This window comes from Nelumbo lutea, chromosome 3 (assembly GCF_056320005.1).
Source record: "Nelumbo lutea isolate HS-2025 chromosome 3, American lotus-T2T, whole genome shotgun sequence".
Taxonomy (NCBI): Eukaryota; Viridiplantae; Streptophyta; class Magnoliopsida; order Proteales; family Nelumbonaceae; genus Nelumbo; species Nelumbo lutea.
This window is the reverse complement of record NC_142686.1, coordinates 75,769,043-75,786,942: the sequence shown is the minus strand read 5'-3', so window position 1 is coordinate 75,786,942 and position 17,900 is coordinate 75,769,043. Positions and strand designations below refer to the sequence as shown.

Sequence of the window (17,900 nt, the reverse complement as noted above, 5' to 3'; positions counted from 1 at the left end):
CCTTAACCCTCTAAAAGCTGGGAAGAAATCCTTGACTACCCCATTAACCAAGACCGAAAAAAGGCAAGAACTTATGCAGCCCTTTATCCAACTACACCATCTAACTCCAAACCCACAACACCCTAGGACCTCTAATAAGAAACTCCAATCCACAAGATCATAGGCCTTTTTTACATCCAGCTTACAAACAAAACCTTGCTTTCCGGACTTTCTCATATCCTCCACACATTCATTAGCTATTAGAATCTGATCTATTATTTGTCTCCCTTGCACGAATGCTTCCTGGGCTAGACTAATGATGGAGGGCAGCACTACTTTAATCCTCAAAGATGACACTTTAGCCAGGATCTTGTAAATGCTAGTCACCAAACTGATCGGCCTAAAATCTTTAGGATTTTTTGCTTCTTTCTTCTTAGGGATTAGAGCTATGAAAGTAGCATTAACTCTAGGGCTTACTTTGTAATTATCCTCAAATTCCTTAAACACAGCACAAAGGTCTTCTCTTAGCACATTCTAGTCGTCTTAATAAAAAGCCATGGTGAAGCCATCTGGCCCAGGGGCTTTGGATCTTTCCATTGAAAACACTGCATGCCTAATTTCCTCTTCTTCAAAACTTCTCTCTAACCAGATTGCTTGCTCTTCAGACAGCCTGGGCCAATCTAGACCTTTCAGTCTTAGTCTATTATTCAATGGCTTCCCTGCAATTGATTTAAAGTGATCCACCAACACTTTGGCTATATCATCTTTGATTTGTGACTTCCTCCCCATCCACTTCTAATTTGGCCATATAGTTTTTTCTTCTCCTCCCATTAGCCAACGCAGGGAAAAATTTTGTATTGTCGTCCCCTTCTTTGATCCATTTGTGTCTTGACTTTTGCCTCCAAGAAATCTCCTCTCTAAGAACTTATTCCAATTCCTTTTTAAACTACTTCTCAAATTCCTTTCTTGCTCATTCATAATTCTTTGGGATTCTTTGGAGTCTAGCTCATCAATCCTGGACACCAAAATATTCTTTTGATCCTCTACCCTTCCAAAATGCTCCATATTCCACTCTTTGATCCTAGCTCTCAATCTCTTCAACTTTTTGTGGAACCTTACACCTTTCCACTTTACCCCTCTCAAGTCTTCATTCCACCACTCACCAACTTTTCGTTCAAAGTACAGATGAGTCAGCAACATGTTCTCAAATCTAAATGGTCATGGTCCAAAGCCTAGAGTTTCTTGACCTAATAAGATAGGGTAGTGATCAGATGTAACTCTAGAAAGGGTTCAAGCCACCAAATTCCTCCAATGGTCCTCCCACTCTACATTAAAAAGGAATCTATCAAGTTTGGAGCAAAGGGGGTTTTCTTAGAAATTGGACCATGTAATATTAGCTTGTAGAAGGGGTAATTCCTTTAGACCACAGGTGTTAATTAATTCATTGGAATTTCTTATGCTTGTAGTGATCGATCTTTGGGGATTATTTGATTCGTTACAAAACCTGATTACGTTGAAATCCCACCAGGCACCACGGGCCATCCCACAAGCCTTGAATTCCATACAACTCCTCCCACAATTCCTTCCTTTCTCTATAACCATTTGGCCTGTAGACATTAGATAACACCCAAATGAATCCATCTTCAACATTTCTGAATTTTAAACATAGAGAATCTCCCTATAAGTTCTTCCACGGATTCTACAACATCTTCCCTCCACAAGGTCACTATCCCTCCCAAGGCTGCCCATGTGGAAGCTAAAGTCCAGCACACTCCTCTTGATTTCCACACACACTTCTGACCCATCTTCTATCCAAATCTGCCAACTTGGTTTCCTGTAACATGACTATATCAGGTTTCTCTCTTCTCTACAGGTCTTTAATTGCCCTTCTCTTTCTTGCACTCCCTAACCCTCTAACATTCCAACTAATGATTTTCATAGTAAGACTCCTTTCAAACGCCCCTTACTAACCATGTTCCATCTCACAAAGAACCCTTCCTTCTCTCTCCCTTTCCACTAAACTCGATATCACCCTCTATATCTGATATTAGTCTATCCACTTCTGATCTCTTTTTCTTTTTCCTTCTCACATTCCCCTCTATCATTTTAGCCGACCCACTGACTTCACCCACCTCCCCCCCAACCTAGAACTTCTGTAACTCTCCTTGTTCTGAGGATTTGCTTCAAGTTCCCTACCATCTAACCCCTCCTTTGCTTTATACTCCTCCAATAATGCACAAATTTGCTCCCATATTCTATCTAACTCTTCCTCCCGCTTTTTCTTAACCTCCAACTCTCCCTCACTCCTCTCACCTTTACCAATGCTAAGCTCTCTATTTTCCTCCTCGCCTAAAGATTCCTTTCGGGATGTTGGAGTATCTGTTTCAACTACAGGAAAAGCATCAATAACTAAAACCGAGTGGACAAAAGTACCTTCATTGTTGGGAACCAAATGAGCTTCTTCCAAGGGAACAGGACCGGCATAGGGAGGCAAGTCTAATCTTGTCTCTTGTGGTCTGATCTGCTTAGGAGATTTTTCGTAGGAGTTCAACAACTTGTCAATTTCCGCAACTAAGTTAGTCTACCACTGTTGTCTGGCTTTTGGCGATACATTATATACCAATCCAATAGAGTCTTTTCTTTCCAAACCCATAACCTATTCTTCATGGGCTAAGGAGTACATCTCCCTTGCAAGTATAGACAAAACTTGAGTCCCAACCGTAGTTGCCTTTTGTTGTACCATCATACTCTTCGAGCCTCCCATAAAACTTTGAGAATCAACTCCCTCCTCCTGAAATAATACTTCCGTACCAAAGTCATCTTGTTCAGAAATGTCCTTTGATCTGTTGAGATCAATGCTACCCAGACACTTAGAATCACTAAAGTCTTCATTCTCAAAGAGCTCCCTCCTTTCCTCTAAATCACTTCGTCTAACACACCTTGGATTACGCTTTTCTGGCGACGGTTTCTCTAATCTTACCATCGGAATCCACTATTTCGAAACTCCAATATGCACAGAGTTCAGTCTTCCGCTACTCGATCTGTTAAACTCGAAGAGGAAGAAGATAGATGGTAAAAACCATCTATCGAAGGCACATGCTTAGTCACGTACCTTTTTAAGTATTTTCTTTGGGGTTGGGCCCCTGAAATGGGCTCCCTGTATCCACCTGACCCGCCTTAAGTGGGCTTAACTTTTGCAACCCATTTAAAGCTTCCACCCCTGATCTTTTATACGGGCCTTCTTTAGAACGCCCAATACCCACTGCTTCCAATTTAGTCGGCCCAACTTTTAGAGTTTTGGGCCCACCAAACCTAGTTTTATCTTTTTCCCCTTGGCCCAACTATATAATCTCCCCATTTTCAGCATATTCTCCTAATTCTTGCTGGTCTTTTCACAAAATAGCAGGTGTAATAGCGGGTTTGGGATAGGCGCCACTTGTAACTGCATGGGCATAAGATTTGTCAGAGGCCCAGCAACTATCTTGTTGTGCACGTTTCAAACTTTCCATCTTCTGCAAGTCTTTAAACTTCCCAAGTTCTGTTTGCCCTTTTTTGTATAACTTTCCTTTCCTTGCAGGTCCTCCAATCCTTTGCTGCCATGCAAGACTTCATCTTCAACCTTTGCATCTTCCTCCTTCCTAGCTTCCCTCCACAGTTCGGCTTTCATGGAGGAAGCCAAACACACCTCCATGAAAGCACCTTCCACCTTCACATTCACTTTCCTGGGAATATCCTCAGGCTTGACTCCGTTCAACAATATAGCTACAGACCTGAGATCTCCCCATTTGAAATTGAGGATACCTTTGAGTTGGAAGAAGGGGACCACCTGAAGATATTAATCGAGCCAAAATCATCCTATAGACATACAGCCTCAACTCCTACTCTATTTTCAAGTGGATATATTCTGTTTGCACGTATCAAAGGGTGTAAGGATATATTTTGTTCTCAACTTCAAATGTTTTGTCAAAGAACCAACAATTTCCTTCCACCCTCTAGATGGTTTGTCAATTTCGACAATCAGCTTCCTTGTCCAATCTCCTCTTTCAGTTGTTACTAACAGAGCTGCGTTAGTTCTAGCTTGCACCAAGGTAGAGGCACGTTGCCTAGAAGATCCAAGATTGACTACTGTTCTTGAAATCTCCTCTTCTTCCTTGTTTTCTAAGCCTCTTTTCTTTTCTGCTTTCACTCTTGATGAAAATTCCTTCAAAGCTTTTACTATCACCATCCACCCCTGACTCCTTCCTTCAGGAAAACAGACCAGTTGTTTCCTATTCTTGTCAAAAAACTCTAAGAGAGCTATGAATGGCCCCTTATGATTTCTTCTGCATTCCACCAGATATCTTCTTCCCACCTTCATGGTGAGCTCTTTCCAGCTTCTTTCCTTCCCTCTTACACTTGCTTTTGCTACAAAATTTGTGAACCATTCTACCACATCCAACCCAACCAGCAGTACTAAAGCCTTCTTAGCTTCCCTGATTTTCAAACTAGTCTGTCCTCTGATTTTTAGTTCCTCCATCAGAAAGCTTTTCGCCTCCACCTTTAGAAATCTTCTCCACCGATTGGCCTCCACAAAGTTCTCCATCGTCTCTCCTCTTAAGTTCCTTTATCTCCCTTTCAAGGACATTTTCCATAACATAATGCATGTATTTTTCTTTTCAAGGACATCTCAAGAGTTCTCCAAACTAGAAAGGAAATAAAGAGTTTACCCCTCCAAGTACAATAGATAACTGGCCATTTCCAAATCATTCCTATAAAATACGCAGTCCATGTTTCTGTGATCAAATTGAAAATTTTCTATGATCTATTTTTACTAATGCACGCACTGCTTCCATCTGAGTGTTGAGATCCTCATCCACTGATGCATGCACCGAGACTACCACCGGAGTTAGGAGAATATCGCCAGAGTAAAACGAACTACCGCCGGAGTTCGTTCAATCTTTAGACTCTAAGGATGTTGTGATGGAGGCGCTGAGCCCTAGCCTTCGAAAGTTTCCAAGCTTCAAACGAAATGAACACACAAGCATGTTGTAGGTTGTAAGTGGGTGTATACTATCAAATACTTACCAGATGAAAGCATAGAGCACATGAAGGCTAGGTTGGTGGCCAAAGGGTACTCTTAGTTGTATGGTGTGGATTATACAGAGGCATTCTCTTCGGTTGCCAAGATTAGCTCAGTCTGTGTGTTGATATATCTTTAACAGGCTAGCAGCTATGTATGATTGGACCCTGTTGACATTAAAAATGCCTTTCTGCATGGTGATCTTAGTGAAGAGTTGTATATAGAGCAACTACCAAGGTTTGTTGCTCAAGGGGAGGATGGTAAAGTGCGTAGACTTAGGAAGGCAATTTACGGATTGAAACAATCTTCGTGTGCCTGATTTGGTAGATTCGGTGAGATAGTTAAAGACTTCAATATGAAGCAATGTCAGGTTGATCATTCGATGTTCAGCTATGATTCTAAAGCTGGAAAGGTTTTGTTGTTGGATTATGTAGATGACATTGTCATTACAAGTAGTGATAAGTTGGGCATTGATAAATTAAAAGCTTTTTTGCATGATCACTTTCAGACAAAAGATCTTGGCAAACTGAAATACTTCCTAGGCATAGAAGTTGCAAGGTCGAAGCATGGCATAAATTTGTGACAGAGGAAATATGTGCTTGACTTGTTAGAAGAGACAGGATTGTTAGGGACTAAACTAGTCGAAACACCTATGGAACCCAACACCAAATTAAGCATTGATGTGGGTGAAGAATTTGATGATCCTAGAAAGCACAAGAGGTTAGTGGGTAAGCTGAACTATTTGACTATTATCCGGACAGACATTTCCTTTGCAGTTAGTGTAGTCAACCAGTTTATGCAAAAGCCCTGGGTTCCCCATTGGAATGCAGCTCTGAAGATTGTATGGTATTTGAAAGGGGCTCCAAGTCGAGGATTATTATACAAATCAGGAGGAAGTCTTGAAATAAAGGGTTATACAGATGCAGTTTATGCAGAAGCCTTGGGTTCCCCATTGGAATGCAGTTCTGAAGGTTGTATGGTATTTGAAAGGGGCTCCAGGTCGAGGATTATTATACAAATCAGGAGGAAGTCTTGAAATAAAGGGCTATACAAATGCAGATTGGGTCGGCTCATTGTCTGATAGAAGGTTTACTACAGAGTACTGTACTTTTCTTGGAGGAAATCTAATAACGTGGAAGAGCAAGAAACAAACAACTATAGCAAGAACCAATGTTGAAGCTAATTATAGAGCCATGGCACACACAACTTGTTAGTGTGGTTAAAGAACCTACTCCTTGAGATTGGGTATACACTCAACAATCCTATGAAGTTGTACTGTGACAATCAAGCTGCAGTTCACATTGCATCTAATCCAATCTTCCACGAGAGAACAAAACACATAGAAATCAAAACTGTCATTTTGTGAGAGAAAAAGTGCTCAGTGAAGTGATAAATGCAGTAAATGTGAACACAAGGAGTCAGTGAGCTAATTTGTTTACAAAAGGATTGAGTCGGGGAAAGGTGGATCATATATGTAACATGCTGGGATTGTATGATATATACTCTTTAGCTTGAGAGGAGGTGTTAAAGACGACAGTCCAGGGGGTTTTGAGTCATTTCATAATATTTTACTTTAGGTTGTTTTGTCTATTTTGCCTAAGATTGAATAAAGTGTACCATACATAAAAAGGGGCACAAAGGTCATTGTACTTTAAATTAGAAATCTATATATATTGTTCTGGCTGGCTGGGGAGACAGATTTTTTTCCTCCAAGAACAGTCGAACCATCTCTTCATCTTCTCCTCTCTTTCTCTCCTTCTCTCTTCTTCTCCTTTTTTCTCCCTTCTTCCTCTCTATTTTCCTTTTTATTTCATGAAGCAAATCAGGTCTGATGGAATAACTAATGGCCTCTATATTGGAGGTATACACCTCATGCATCTATGCCTCCACTACATGCCTCCAGGTATTTTCTTAGTGCCTCACTTTCAGGCATATGCCTCCAATGCCTTTTAAAACACTAGATGAAATTGGTGACTCCAACAAGGCCCTCCTTAATCCCCTAACATTCATTAATCGTGCAGCTCCCCTAACTACTGAATTATATAAATAAGAAGGTACTGAAAAGCTTCCTAAAACCTATAGCAATTATAATGCCAAATTTTAACCCAACCCCCCATCTGCTACTTCAGGTGTCATAAACAACTAAACTAAGAATAAGTCATAGGAGAAGGACTGATAAACCATTGCTTTAAAAAGGACTTGGATAAAAAATACAAAAGAAAATTCAAAAATACTCTTAACTCAGTTTCTAACGAAAGTGAATATAATTTTTAGCATTCCGAGGAAAATTAAGTCTTCAATTTCATGTTCTTTCTTATTCCTATAGAAAGTGAAACTCCATAAGTGTTCAAAGCAAGAGGAAAAGGTGATCAAACAAAATACAGAGACATCAACTTTTATTTCTTTATTCATTTATTATTTTTCATATTAATCAAAGTCCAGAAATGAGACTTCCCATTGAGTAACCAAGTATAAATAAAGAAAAGGAAAATGATGCAAAAAAAGTCAACTCACAACCAAAAGAATTGACGGAATTTAATATAAGATTGATTAGCCATATTAACCAAACAAAAGTATATCGCAAACAGATTGAGAAGGCACTCCAGATGTAACATCAGAAGTTTACCCGTATGAAAGCCACCAAGTTTTCCGAAAAATAACAAATCTCTTAACATTAATTATAGATGATTTGACTCATCAAGGACCTACCAAATCTAGTTGCTTTAGAGAGACTTGCTTTTATTCTTTATGTTGCCAAGACTGAAGCCCTCTCCTACTACTTTTAATGTATAAAATGATCATTTACATTACCTACACCTCCCAACTGAAAATTTCTTTGCAGTTGCAATAACCTTTCTCTAATAACAAAAAGAAAACTCAATCACCTTTTAGTACACTTTGTCAAGTAATTCCTGTTGGACTGAAGGAGGATGCATCTCTTGTATATTTAAGTATGATAAAATGGTAAGGGAAGGCTCTATTATGTGGACAGAATTACATAGTCGTAAGCAAGATCATTGGATCCTATCACAACTACTAAACCTAGAGCCATATACTGTTGTGAACGAATCCCTTCTAACGTATCTGAGAGGACAAAAAAAAATTCCGAGTGTTTATCCCCCTTTAAAAGGCCTATATGAAAGCAGTCTAGCCTTTTGCAAAAGTTACTTACGTTTTTTCTAGGACTTTAGTTAGAATTATAGTGAGAGAGGCCAGACATATGAGTAACCTGCTACCAGGTTTAAGTCAACCGAACTAGGTAGAGAGGTAATAACAAGTACGCGCTATACCTGTGAAAAGTGTCATAGTAGTTAAAAAACGATTTGCTCGAACAGACTTTCCCACCATCTAGAACTTCCCAGATTTAATTGTCAAATGTCAATTACAAGAGAAAGATATAAAGCGGCATCCCAATTCCGACAAACAGATTCTGCACACTTATTCATCTTCTCAAACTCAATAAATTACCAAATGGACAATACCCATATCAAAACCTACATTACATCCATACAACAATAACAACACATGAATGACCCAAATAACAAATCCATGCCAAAACACAATAAAAATAACAAATGCAAAAAGATAACGAAGAGAATTTCGAGCCACCCATACATGTTACACTCCTTGATGTCCTCGTTCGTGTGCTTGTATACGCAGTCTTGCTCTCGACACTCTCCGTACATCCGGAAGAACCGACAAACGGGCATCCGCGACTTGTCGTACTGGTGGAGAAACCCACAGGCATCCCCCTTCATACAGAGGCTCCGAAGCCAGTGCCGACATACCGTCTGCCTGAAACTTCTCCGACCCGCATGACCACCCGCAACTGGCTCCACCACGGCAGGAGCAACCGCCGAATTAGCGGCGGCAGCGGTAGAGGAGTCTGCCGGGATCAAGGGTGCAGAAGGAGTAGGATTGGTGGGGCCGTTGTCGAGGCCCCCTTCGAAGTCGAAACTAAGAACTCCTTCGGGATCCTCCATTACTTCGTTCTGCTTTGGGGAAAAAAGAGAAAAAACTAATTAGGGTTTCTGATAACCCCCCTTAGATTAGTTGGAGCACAACCATGAGAGACGCCGAGACTCGGAGTTGTTTCTCCAATCAGGCGGAGGAGGCGGACGTAGATGCCCGGTCTGGTCGCTGCTCAACCCTTCTGGCCATTTGCTGCCGGCTCTTTGCAAGAAATAACAGTTAAGTAGTGTGGGTATGAAATGAAGCAGGGTCGTGGACCTCGTGGTGGTGGGGTCCTCCCTATGTGGACAATGAAGACTCTCCGAAGGTCCGAAACCCGATCTAACTATTTTCGGATACGGTTTGTATCCGTTCAACAATCGGATCGGATGCGGATTTTACCCACCCATCAAATCCAACAATATCCATGATATGGGGTCAATGACGATTACCCCCCAACTTATTTTCTTTTCTTGGCCCTTTCCTCTTAAACTTTAATTGACCCAAAAATACCACCATTTTGTTCAGATGAAACCAGTTCAAATAATAATAATCATTTCACACACAAAGAAAAACAAGTGAAACCTTAAATTTATATCCATTAGAAAGAAACCTTTCCCATTTCATATGAATAAATTCACGTAGAAAATCTGCAAGATCTATTAAAGAAACCAAAAATACTTCAATATTACATTTAGAAAACTAATTGAATCATAAGTCATTCAAATAAATAAGAAAATGTAGTTTGGGGATTCAAAATTTTTAAATAGCTAAATGAGAATCTTTTTTTTAAGTTAGTTGTCGTGGCCTATTTTGTTTTGGTATATATTTCTAAAATTCAATTTTTAATTAATAGTGAAATTAGTACTTTGACAAAAAAACATGTTAATTAATAGTGTTTCTAATATTTATTTTTAAAATATATTTTCTAAAAACTTATATGGCAGGTTTGGCAAACCAAACCTGAACAATCAAAGACCTGTTTGAATCTATAACTAAATAAATTGAAGCGGTTGCTTTTTAGGTTACACAATAATCTAATCATTTAGACTTATCTTCTTGCTACATTGTTGCTTAATGAACACAATAGTGTTTCTACATTTAAAGATTTCTACATCAAGTTGTATTTAATTATTTTTATCTGTTTAGAATCTTAATATGAATTAATTGTATGATGCACCTCATAGATGTTCAACAACTCTTAACTCAGTCACTCTTAGAAACTATGATCCTTTTTGTGTATTGTTCCTTGGCTTTCCCATGTTTAAACATGTTATGCAAGTCAATAAAATAACTTTGAAATCCAATGGGAATGTTTCCAAACTTATAGGAAAAATGTGACAATGTTTCTAAGTGTTTAGGTTGTCTATCAAGAAAATTGGACCTGAATGTGAGAATTAGTCAACTATCCAAAAATAAGTGTCAATTAACTATGACAGCTGAGGTATGCATGGCAAGGACTTTATGAAATAGTCAACTACTCCATATTCATGTGTTGACTAAATGTGACAGTCGAGGCATGCAAAATGCCTATTCCAAGAAGATGTGTTGACTACTCAAAAAATATGTGATTGACTACTTAGACGAATTGAGTAACGACCTTACCAGTCAACTAATAAAGAGGAACCAGTCGACTAATGGAGAAAAAAGATTCCTCCCTTAATGTTATAGTCAATTATCAAAATTGTTAAGTCATTTTGTTATGGGCCCGGGCATAGGATCTCATCACGGGTCGGTCTATGGGGAGAACCTCTAGCTTCCCCTTGCCCCTCCCTTTGCGTGCAGACCCTATCGTGGCAACCTAAAGGGTGATTTGTCCAAGAGATCACCCTAACTTTCCTCAACTCTTCTCTTGACTGAAATTCTTGGATATCCTTATTCAATAATAGTGGCTCCTTAAATAGGAGATTACAAGAGTCCTGCTCTTAAGGAGACTCCTTGATGAATAGGGAGACCTCTAACTCTATCTTGATAAGATAAGATAAGTCTCTCTTAATCCTAATCTAATAAGATAAGAAAAATCTAATCTACTTAATAAGATAAGATAAGATTAACAAGATAGTCTAATCTAATCTACCGAATGGATAAGACTATTGTTGCCGAATTGGATAGGATGAGAACACCGGATCATTGCTACTACTGCTCCCAATACGCGTCCACATCATTACTCCCCTCTTGGACTACGAGCTTGTCCTCAAGCTCGAATTCAAGACGGGTGTCTTGAAACACAGTCAAAGGAATCTCGGATAGGTGGAATGACTTTTCCCTCCTGGATCGGGTTCCAATGAAGAGAATCCTCATCTCCCTCTTGTTTCATCAGAAGGTAGAAAAGTCTCTTGCACTTGTGTCCTGCTGAGTAGAGTTCATCGCAATTAAAACATTGTCCCCTCGTCCTGCATTCCGCCATCTTAGCCTTGGATAAGTGCTTAATAGGGGGTGCAACGACACTGCTCCCCACACTGGATGCTGATCTGGAAATGTTGCTCATTTGTGGCTTCTGTTCTTGGCTGGCTGCTGAATATGGAGCCATTCCGAGTGGTTCCAGGGATGCCCATGCTGATGGAGGCCACCCCATACTAAAGGTTCCGCGGCTGAGTTGTAGCTTGCGTTCGAAGGCGCGAGCTATATTCATGGTTGTGACCAGGTTGGGGGGATTCTGCATCTCCACGTCCACCCACAAGGGTTATGCTAACCCAACGGTGAACATGTCTACCTACTGGTCCGGTCGCACTGAAGATGCCTTCACGAGGAGGGTCTGGAATTGGCGCTGGTATTCTGCCACCGTGCCGGTTTGTTTAAGGTTAATCAGCTCGCCTGAGGGGTTGCTTATCAATGGAGGCCCAAATCTAAGAAGGCAGTAGGACTTGAACTAGGTCCAACTGAGCCTGGGTTCTTCCTGTTCTAATCGATAGAACCTGGGTTGCACTTCCTCTGTTAGGTGAAAGGCGGCTAGGCTTATGTTATCCCGGTCGTCTATCCGTTGTTTTCGAAAAAACTGCTCGCACCAGTACAACCAGCCCAAGGGATCTCCGTTGCTGTTGTACGACGAGAATTCCAACCTGCTGTACTTGGGGATGATTGCGGCCCCCTAGTTGACGAACTGCTATTCACCAAAAGACTCCAGCAGATCTGGTCGGTGGCCGCTAGTGGTTGTCACCCTTCTGTGTTCCTCTCTTTGCTAGAAAGGAATAACTCCATCAGACGCCGTAGCTCCCTGACTTCGTCCTTAATCTCCCATACTTTTGAGCTGGTGCTCGAGTTCGTGGACCCTGGACGGCAGCTGCTCCAGATCACCCATGACGCCTTGCTCTGATACCAAATTGTTATGAGCCCTGGCATAGGATCTCATCACGGGTCGGTCCACGAGGAGAACCTCTAGCTTCCCCTTGCCCCTCCCTTTGCGTGCAGACCCTATCGTGGCGACCTAAGGCGTGATTTGTCCAAGAGATCACCCTAACTCTCCTCAACTCTTCTCTTGACTGAAATTCTTAGATATCATTTTTCAATAATAGTGGCTCCTTAAATAGGAGATTGCAAGAGTCCTGCTCTTAGGGAGACTCCTTGCTGAATAGGGAGACCTCCAACTCTATCTCGATAAGATAAGACTGATAAGATAAGTCTCTCTTAATCCTAATCTAATAAGATAATATAAGATAATCTACTTAATAAGATAAGAATAACAAGATAGTCTAATCTAATCAATCGAATGGATAAGACTGTTGTTGCCGAATTGGATAGGATGAGAACACCGGATCATTGCTGCTACTGCTCCCAATACGCGTCCACATCACATTTACCATAAACAAATTTGACTATTCAAAAGCTTAAATGGCTATTACTAATTTTGGAAAGACTTTTAACAATTTGGAGGAAATTTAATTAATTTCCTAAAAGAGTAAAACCCCTCAAACCACTACAAAATGGCAACTTGATATCAGATCTTCTATAAATAGAAGTTCTCAATTTGATTTAGAAACACGATAGTAAGAACCAAATTTTGAACCAAAGCTTGTAAAAAAACAAATGCATATTTTGTGCATATTTAAAATACTTGTTTTTCAAAGAAGGCAAACTAGAGCTAGAGTCTTTTAGAAGGAAGATATCCAAAGCTTCATTAGTTTCAAATGTGAGCTTTGTTTAAGCCATTGAACTCATCCCCACCCATCTATTGGGATTTTCCTCCCTGAGTTGATCACATGTGAATATTCTAGCAAACTGAGTTAGGGTGCGTTTGATTGCACTTTTCAGATGTCTGAATCTGAATTTGGTTTCTCCTCAACTGAGTTAGGGGACTGTCAAACTATTATTTGCTGGATGAAGGCTTGGGCTACAAAAATTATACATATACCCTCCATTAAAATTAAACCCAAAATGCCTAGATTACCCTTACTTAAATGCCACTCTCAACATTCCCCCTCAAGCTAGGTATAATACTGAACATGCCTAGCTTTCACAAAGTTTTCCTCCAATCTTAAATGAGATAATCCTTTAGTTAGGCAAACAATCAATTGATCACAGGACTTCAGAATCATTCAGTTATTATAAAATTTTAAGGTCTTTCTCAAGAGGGAGTTGTTTAAAAGCTTTAGGTCTTTCTCAAGAGGGAGTTGTCTAAAGATTTTCTTTAACTCTTCTCTCTTTTCTTATTTTATCACCTGTTAAAGTTAGAAGTTCTTATATATGATTTTATCATCTGTTAAAGTTACAAGTTCTTATATATGATTACTACCACGAGATCAAGACCTCATATTTGACAATCCATTATAGATGCATGGACAAGACATGGCCTTCCTCCACATTCATAGCACCAATAATAAGCAGCTCTTGAATTACTTAATCTTTGTCTTAAAATTAAGAATGTGAAATTCTTTTTTTTTTTACTTGAATTGATATATGCCATGCTGAAATAATACTCCTCTTGCTTCTCCCTCTGTGGCAACAACCACAGTTGGAGTGGTGGTTAAGGAATAAAAGTCATGCCAAATAGAAGAGTCATTGTAGAGATATCTTGGTTGCAAGGAATCTAGTTTGCCATGTTATAAACTGAATCCATCACTAATCTGTAATCTCCATTGTCCACCAAGGTAGTGTAGAATTGAAATCAAACTCCCCACCTGAATTGAAATCAAACTCGGTTATCCCCATAAGAATTGAAACTCGGTTGGATGTTTTATGGCATACAGTAGGATGCTTTGTCATTAAATGCACAACAAAGTCATTGTAGAGGCTATGCATACAATAGGATGCTTTGTTTTATGGCATGCTCTCCTAAATGTGAATAGCTCTTTCAGGTGTGTGGGGTATTATTTTTATTGTTTTGAGAGTTTTCTTTGTTGTGATAACTATATGCTTTGAGTTTGGGTTTTCTGCTTCTAACAAAGGTCATACTTTATCATTAATAGGGGGTTAGGAATGGCTACAGGAGATAATTTTGATAAAACCACTTGGAAGAACCTAGCCTTGCAAAAACTATTATTGGACCTATGCCTTTATGAGGTGTCCACCCATGGGAGACAATGTGGACAACTGAAGAAAGAATCGTGGACACAAATTTAGAAGAAGTTAATGGAAAAGATCCAAAAGAATTTCTCCCAAAAACAACAAAAGAATGGGTTTGATTACCTGAAGAGAAAATATCAACTATGGCTGACACTTTATCAATAGGATTGGAATTTATTAAGTATTATTTTCTATTTTAATAATTTAAATTTTATTTTTAAAATTTTTATTTTTAATTAAATTAATTATTAAATATCTTATTTTTATTATTTAAACATGGGACTTATTCATATTTTTAATGTTAAATGATTTTTAACAATTTATTAATTATTAATTATTGATTTTATTGATCATTTTAACTTTTATTAAATTTTAATAAATTTATTATTTTTTATTGTGTTATTTATAATTATTAAATTATTTAGTAATTATTATCAATTATTATTTATTTTATTATTTTTTTGTTACTTCAATATTATTAATAATTAAATAATTAATTACTTATTAATTATTTTAATTTTATTAAATTTTAACCATATTTTTATTAATTATTGATTATGTGCTATCTGAGTACTCCTACCTGGTAGAGGCTGCACTCCTAGCTGGCGCTGGACAAGATACCTACGAGGAAGAAGGTGAAGGATTCCCAAGGAGCTCTCCTGGCGGGAACACTCTGATGCTTAAGTCAGAATTTGGAGAGCTAAAAAAGAGAGTTGCAGAGAAGTAAGCTAAGAGTGGAGATGCGCAATTTGCAATTTCCTTTGCTCTTTGGGGGCCAGAGCTCTTATATAGTGGTGGCCTATCAAATCAGGCATAACCGCCTCTGATTCTTTGCCGCAGTCATTACTTGCCAAGGCTGCACAAGTAACTGTTACAGAGTACGACCCTGCCAAGCGGGGGACACCTCTTAGGGTTGGCAAGCACGATGCCGCCTGGCGAGAGACGTGGGTGCAGGGCCTTAGGTTTGGCAAGTACGGTTGTCAAACAGAAGATCTTCTTGTGATACACCAAGCTATTTTCCTCTGAGCTACCCTGTGCCGACCTGCAGGTGCCGTATTGAGGTACTTCTACCCGAGGTGGCTTACTTAGGTTTGAGCAGGAATAAGTTTATTCTAACTTAGGAGGCTCCCAAGCTCACCCCAAAGTGCCTTGAGCTCGAGAGATTCCTGTCTTGGAGAACCTTAGTTCGGGACGCTTCCTTGGAAGAATCTTTTCTCGGGGTGTTCTTGAGGAGGAGCTCAGGGGCTCCTTTACTTGGGAGGAGCTCAGGATAATTAGAGTGTCATCTGGTACCGAGTTGCCACGCTGGATCTTGGCGGACTGCTCGCGCTAAGTTGTCACTTATGCTGAGTCACGTTCGCGTGTCCTCTTATGATGAGGTTAGGTGAAATCACCCTCCATCAATTGTTAATTATTGATTTCATTAATTTCTATTGACTATTTTAACTTTTATTAAATTTTATCCTTTTAATATTTTTTATTAATGATTAATTAATTTTATTAATTTTTATTGTGTTATTTATATTTTTTAAATTTTTTAGTAAGTATTATCAATTTTTATTTATTTTATTATTTTATTCATGTTATTTCAATATTATTAATAATTAAATAATTAAATAATTATTAATTATTATTTTTATTAACTATTTTAATTTTATCAAATTTTAACCATATTAATATTTTTTATTAGTGAGTAATTATTGTTATTAATTTTTATTGTGTTATTTATAATTATTAATTATTTTTATTCATATTATATCAATATTATTATTAATTAAATAATTATTTATTAATTTTATTAAATTTTATTAAATTTTGATCATATTAATATTTTTTATTAGTGATTAATTATTTTTATTATGTTATTTATAATTATTAATTATTTTTAGTAATTATTACCAATTATTATTTATTTTAGTATTTTTACTTGTGTTTTATCAATATTATTTTTTGTATAATTTTGATATTATTTTGAAGTTGATAAGTTATTTTATTTGAACTAGTGCTAATTGCATTCAAAATTACAAAATAGCTTGTTCCAGGGGTAAATTAGTAAAACAAAGCAATTTCAGATGTTGCACAATTGATCCAACACAAACAACATTATCTATTCATATCCTCTAAAACGCAGAAAAGCATCTATGCCTCTTTTCAGATTTTAGACACTTTTAATATCTTTTTAACTTTTCATATTTGAAATTTTAGATTTATCAAACACCAGCTTAGTTTGTGTTATAATTGTGCATATATGTCTATAAAGAGGTTCCACTTACTATAAATCTGCTTTTATGCTTATTAGTGGAAGATCTCTAAGTAGGTAGGTGTTCAACTTGCTAGATGCCATTTAAGGTCTTGTTGGCACCCTTGTCAAACCCAACTACAAGGTTGTTGCTACCTTAGAAGGGCTTTGGGAGGAACTAGATCATTTAGTAATTGTTGATTGGATTTGCACTAGAGACAAAGAGTAACATGATAAACATATTAAATAGGGATGAGTATTCAAGTTTTTAGCTAGTCTTGAGTACTCATATGAAGGCGTTTAATCTTAAATCTTGGGGAGGTATAAATTTCTTATGTTGCAACATGTGCTTTATTTGATTGGGAATGGAAAAATAAGGTGGAAGGGAATGAAAATTGATGTCCTTACTCAACCTATTGAACAATCCGCCTTGGTTTCCTCTACTCCTAAGTTGCCTGTATTGCATACTTTACTATAATTTACTTTGCATTTCAAAAATTACTAAACCCTAGATTGTGTAATGAAATTGTTTCCTACTCATTGTGTGAGGCAAACAATTGGGAGTAGTCATGAAGCCGAAGACTTCTACTATCTTGATGAAGATTTCAACTTAACTTTAAAAGTTTCTAATAGGGTTGGCAGTGATAACAAAGAATCCAACACAACTATTTATCTTTGACATGATGAATTAGGTCATTTGTCTCTTCCTTTGTTGAAAGCTTTGTTCCATGAGTGTCTAGATGTGTTCTCTTTAGAGTCTTTTTTTGGGATGTATGCTTATTATCTAAACATTGTAAAGCAACTTGTCAAAGTTTAATTAGTAATGTCACTACTTCATAGATAATTATTACTATTTTATCAATTTCATTGATCATTTCTCTTGGTATACTTGGATCCATCTAATGAAAGACCATAGTCAGGTTTTCATAATTACTAAAGTTTTTGCAAGATGATAGAGACAAGTTTGGAAAGAAAGTAAAATAATTTCAATAAGATAGTGTTATTGAATACTTTAAAAGCACTATTAACATGTTTCTTGAGGACGAAGGAATAGTACATCAATCTTCATGTAGATAGACTCCATAAGAAAACTAAGTTGTGAAGAGGAAGAATAGGCATGTACTAAAAACAACTTGTGCTTTCTTTCTTATATCAACACAAGGTTCCTAAGAA

General features: G+C 37.9%; 1 protein-coding gene across 2 annotated transcripts in view; it reads right to left on the bottom strand.

The window, feature by feature from the left end:
* Positions 1-9,262, bottom strand: part of CPSF30 (cleavage and polyadenylation specificity factor 30) — a 66,408-nt gene extending 57,146 nt beyond the window's left edge. For both annotated transcript variants that reach the window (XM_088979989.1, XM_088979990.1), the window contains exon 1: positions 8,654-9,262. In XM_088979989.1, coding sequence (XP_088836115.1) covers positions 8,654-9,021 — 368 coding nt within the window. In that variant the 5' untranslated portion in view covers positions 9,022-9,262. The remainder of the gene's footprint in view (positions 1-8,653) is intronic.
* Between the last annotated feature and the right edge of the window lie 8,638 nt (positions 9,263-17,900).